The sequence below is a fragment of the Nicotiana sylvestris genome, chromosome 3, assembly GCF_000393655.2.
Source record: "Nicotiana sylvestris chromosome 3, ASM39365v2, whole genome shotgun sequence".
In the NCBI taxonomy this organism is placed as follows: domain Eukaryota; kingdom Viridiplantae; phylum Streptophyta; class Magnoliopsida; order Solanales; family Solanaceae; genus Nicotiana; species Nicotiana sylvestris.
In genome coordinates this window covers 120,815,204-120,820,723 of record NC_091059.1, presented here as the reverse complement: position 1 = coordinate 120,820,723, position 5,520 = coordinate 120,815,204, and the positions used below count along the sequence as shown (strand labels likewise).

At 37.9% G+C, this 5,520-nt stretch overlaps 1 protein-coding gene across 1 annotated transcript; it reads left to right on the top strand.

Moving 5' to 3' along the window:
- The first annotated feature begins 1,450 nt into the window (after positions 1-1,450).
- LOC138887945 (uncharacterized) lies at positions 1,451-4,043 on the top strand. The gene is made up of 2 exons (XM_070169738.1): positions 1,451-1,624; positions 3,414-4,043. Exons 1-2 carry the CDS (start codon positions 1,451-1,453, stop codon positions 4,041-4,043), a joined length of 804 nt encoding a protein of 267 aa, XP_070025839.1.
- Positions 4,044-5,520: the final 1,477 nt, after the last annotated feature.

Genomic DNA, 5,520 nt, shown 5'->3' with positions numbered 1-5,520 from the left:
CCAAAACTCTCCGAAACTTCAAATAATTCTTCGCGGCAACCCACAATAGCAGAAACAAATACGGGGAAAGCATTAATAGGGGATCGAGGCGTAAATTCTTAAGACGACCAGCCGGGTCGTCACAATCACCTATTTTGGTTGTTACCCATTTGGACTTGAGAAATCCAAATTGGGAAAAATCACTCTCTGGCAGAAAGGTATTGAGTGTGTAATGTAGAGTTGAGAGCTTTAACACACTCCAATCAACAAAACAAGCATTAACGTCTTTATCCCATTAGGTAAACACGTAGAATAGTCACAACCCTAGGCCTTTTACCCATTTGGAAAAAACTTAAGAACATTTATCTCTAATCTATTTTCTTTAGCTGCATTCATTAGTGTAACAGTAGAATTAGAAAATAAAACTTTATTGTTGAAGTGCAATCAAGATAACCCATTTGCTTGCTTTAAGTATATACTCTAGCACCCCTTATAACTCCTAGTGGAATCGACCCCGACTCCTAGTTGGGTAATTATTATTACATACGACCGTATCATATCTCTAATTGAGGTGTGTAATGGACGTCATCAATTTTTGAAGCTGTTGCCGGAGAGTACTTACAAACGGTGTTAGCTATACATTTGAGTCTGTCTTTGGACTATCTTCTTTTCCTTCCGTTGTTACTAACTTTTGTGAAATTCTTTTTGGTACAATTATGGTGGCAAACAATGAACTTGGAAATATGCCTTTGGGGGATGTTGACGTCGATGATGAGCAAGTTGATGAGGTTCCTCTTAAACCTCAATCCAATAGAAGAGGCTGAGCACCTCATGACAATGTCCCCACTCCACCCCCACCTCCACCACGAGCGGCTCCATAGTCGGTGTTACCCAATGAAGGATATGCTAGTGCAGTAGTCCCTCTCCGTATTAGGGCGGGCAAATTTCAAATCGCCAATATGATGCTCACTCACTTTGCTTGAGCAACGAAGTTTCTTCACCGGTGCTCTAAGTCAAAACGCGTATAAACATTTGAAGGGGTTTGTGAACACTTGTTGGGGGAGAAAACAAAAAAAATATCTCTGAGGATGCATTGAGGCTAAGGATTTTTCCCCTCTCTCTAAGGGAGAAAGCATTAGATTGGTTAGAACGATTACCGAACCATTCCATTCATACTTGGGATGAGTTGGTGGAAAAATTTATTGCTAAGTTCTTCTCTCCCAGGCATATGGCTACACTTCTAGATGAGATTTAGGCATTCAAGCAAGAGCCGAATGAACCACTACATGAGATATGGGGGCAATATAGAACAATGGTCAAGGAATGTCCCAACAACAATATGGTGGAAAACATGATTCAACAAACCTTCTATCGTGGGATTAACACAACCAACCAATATGTAGTGAATTAACTTGCCGGTGGAAACTTTATGACTACGCCTTATGCGGAGACGTGTGAGATTTTGGATGAAATGGCGGAAACATCATCGGTGTGGCAATCAAGTGCTAATATTCCACAAGGTGATCCGAACATGATCCACCTTCATAAAGAGTTGCATGACCATGGGAAAGCCATTGCCGAATTGACAACTACCATGAAGCAACTAGCAAAGGCTCAACTTCATCAAGTGCAAAATCCTAAGCAAGTCAATGCATGGAAGGGGTGAACATGGCGGCCCGACGAATTTTGTGGCCTAAAGCCAAAGTTTATGAGGGGCCTTAACTTTTTAATTTTTTTAATTATTTATTTGACGTTTGTTTTTTTACTTTTCTTAGATACAAAATTATTAATAATTTTCTTATAATCAATAAATCCTAATAAGTATTTCTCAATTGATAATATAGCTAATCCGTTAATCTTTCTTGTGACATTGTTGTTCTTAGGTAAACTTTTATCAAAATTAATTTTTGAAAACTTATTTCCGTTGAAGCAACGATAACATAAGTTATGAACATTATTCCATAAGCAATTTAGGCATTTGGAAAAGAACTAAATCTTTTTATTTGATTAAATGTATCAATTAAACTGTTATCTTCTAATTGTACTATTTTTCTTAATACTTTTAATTTAGAAAATAAATCTAACCCATCAATATCGAATTGATTATTATGCTTTAAGGAATATTCAACATTAAGGTAATATTTTTTAAAATTTTCAACAACTAGTGATCTTAGTTTTTACTACCAAATAGAAAACCAAAAATATTTCATATGCTTCGATTTTTTCAAATCTATTTTGAAGTGAAAAAATAGCATTGTCTATTATGAATAAAATTAATCAACTCTAAAGTACTCTTCAAAATATTTTGAGATTATCAACATTCGCATCAAATTGTTACTTCCTATATATCACACGTTTCTTACGAAATTCGGGTTCGATATTCATTTCAAATGCAATTTTCTTGGTAGAAATCATAGTAGTTGTAAATCCTTCTTCTCTATATTTGTTAAATAAAGAAACCAAACTTTTTCACTTTACATAACTCTTTTTTACTTATACATAGTCTATTAGGTGTAACAAAAAATGGGGTCCCCACGAATATGGGGCCTAAATCGGTTGCTTTACTTGCTTTATGGAAGGGCCACCCCAGAACATGATGGTAAGCAAGAGAAGGACCAAGGGTCCACAAGTGCAAAATCGAGTGGAGAATTATGTGCAAGAGGATAGCGATTTTGATCAAGATGATTCTTATAATGAACAAGAAGACGAGGTGCAATATGTGAAAAATTTTCAAGGGCAAAGAAACAACTTCCAATTCCCAAACCAACAACAATGGCGACCTCAAAATAATCAAGGCAATTGGAATTCTAACAACCAAGGAAATTGGAGTGGTGGCAACAATCAAGGGAATTGGCATAACAACAACAATCTAGGAAATTAGAGTGAAAAAATCAAGGAAATTAGGGGGGGTAACAATCAAGGCAACTGGGGGCTGGGTTTTCAAAGGCCCCCGATGTATCAACAACTAAGCAACCCGCCTCCTTATCCTTCCTGTTTTCCAAGTTCTTCAAATAATGAGATGGGGCGTATTGAGAATATGTTCAAGCAAATGATGGAAAAGAATGTCGTTCGGATGCCCAACTTGTCTCACATAACACATAAATCCATAACTTAGAAGTTCATATAGGGAAAATCTCTCAAGTTCTAAATTCTTGTCCTAATGGGGCACTACCAAGTGACACGATAGTAAACCCAAAAGGTGGAAACAACATGGGACATGCCATCGCCGTTTCTACAAGAAGTTGAAGAGGTGGGAATGCACTCACCTCAAGTCAAAGGCAACTTGTGGATTATGAGCAAGTGGTGCAAGAAGAAGAGATCCCTATCAATGTGGTGCAGTCAAATGATGAAGTTCGGATTGATATTGATGATAGTGCGGAAGTGACTCAAGAGGTAGTGAGCCCGTTTAGGGATCACATTATTTACATACAAAGCCGGTAGTGCAAAAGGCTAAGGCACCATTACCTAAGCCTCCACCTCCATATCCTCAAAGACTTGCCAAGAAAATTGGTGAGAATCAATTCAAGAAGTTCAGTCAAATGATGAAGAGTCTCTCAATCAAGGTGCCATTAGTTGAAGCCTTGAAGCAAATGCCCGGTTATGCAAAGTTTGTGAAAGATATTGTGACAAATAAGCACTCATTGAATTTTGAAACCATCAAAGTCACTCATCAAGTGAGTGCAATTGTGCATTCAATGGCTCCTAAGTTGGAGGATCCCGGTACTTTCCTGATTCCTTGTACAATTGGAAGTGTCGAATTTGTTAAAGCTCTTTGTGATCTTTGGGCAAGTATCAATTTAATGCCCTATTCGATTTTCAAGACTTTGGGAATTAGGCAACCAAGACTCACCTCTATGAGATTGCAAATGGCAGATCGTACTATGAAGAGATCCTTGGGAGTGATTGAAGATGGCTTGGTTCGTGTTGATAAATTCATTCTTCCGGCTGATTTTGTCATTTTATATTGTGAAGTTGATTATAAGGTGTCGATTATTATTGGTAGACCTTTCCTTTCTGTGGGGAAGACTCTTTGTGATGTTGAAGCCGGAGAACTTACTTTCTAGGTTGGTGATGAAAAAGTAGTTTCCATGTGTGTAAGTCAATGCGGCAACCAAATAGCAATGAGATGTGCTCATTTGTGGACTGGGTGACCGATGTTATTATTGATGAAACAAGTGCTATGATCAATGTTGGTGATATGTTGGAGGCCGTCTTGCTCAACTTTGATGATGATGATATGGATGGCTTCATGGAATGTGTGAACTCTTTGCAAGGAATGAGGTCATACAACTATGCACCCGAAAATTTTCCTTGGATCTTGAAAATAGGGCAACTCCTCCTACAAAGCCTTCTATTGAAGAGCCTCCTACCTTGGAGTTGAAACCATTGCCTCTAAATCTTCGGTATGAATTTCTTGATCCTTGTTCTACTTTATTGGTTATTCTTTCCTCTTATTTTACTAACGTGCAAGTAAATTCCACTTTGGAGGTGTTACAAAAGAGGAAGAAGGCTATTGGGTGGACCTTGGTGTATATTCAGGGGATAAGCCCCACATTTTGCATGCATAAGATCAACTTGGAGGAAGGCGTCAAACCATCTATTGAACATCAAAGGAGACTCAATGAGGCTATGCAAGAAGTTGTCAAAAAGGAGATTATTAAGTGGTTGGATGCCAGGGTTATATATCCCATCTCCGATAGTTCGTGGACTTTCCAGTCCAATGTGTCCCAAAGAGGGAGGCATGACGGTGGTCACCAGTGACAAGAATGAGTTGATTCCTACAAGAAAGGTGACTAGTTGGAGAGTTTGTATGGACTATCGCAAGCTTAACAATGTCACAAGGAAGGATCACTTTCCACTTTCTTTCTTAGATCAAATAATCAATAGATTGGCCGCGTGCTTTCTATTGCTTTCATGATGGGTATTCGGGCTACAACCAAATTTTTATTGCTACGGAAGATCAAGGGAAAACAACCTTTACATGTCCCTGTCACACCTCCCTTTTCCCGAATGGATAGGGAGTTTTTCCAATTAAAGTGACATTAATCGAAATGATATTATTTATTTCAGAGACGCCACTTGGAATAATTTATGATGTCCCAAGTCACCGGTTTATTTTTTAAATCCCAAATCTAGGAAATTTGTCTTTGTTTAAAAAGTTCGCGAAACCAGAAGACCGGGTAAGGAATTATGTTAACCTGAGAGAAGGTGTTAGGTATTCCCGGGTTCAGTGGTTTTAACACGGTCGCTCAACTATTTAATAATTGACTTAATTATCTGATTTAATACATATTTGAAACCTACTGTGTATTTTTTTTTACTTTTTAACGACTTTTAGTATTTATGGAATTTATTTGTATAAGTCGTGATGTCGCACACTCGTTTGTTTTTGTACACATTGCGAATCGCGGCACATGAAACACAGCCACGATTTACAACATGTTAACTTTTATTATTATTGAAGTTATGGTTGAGTCACGTGAAACGCTTACTCAAATTGGGGATTACGTATCATGAATATGTCACAGGAACCATACTCAT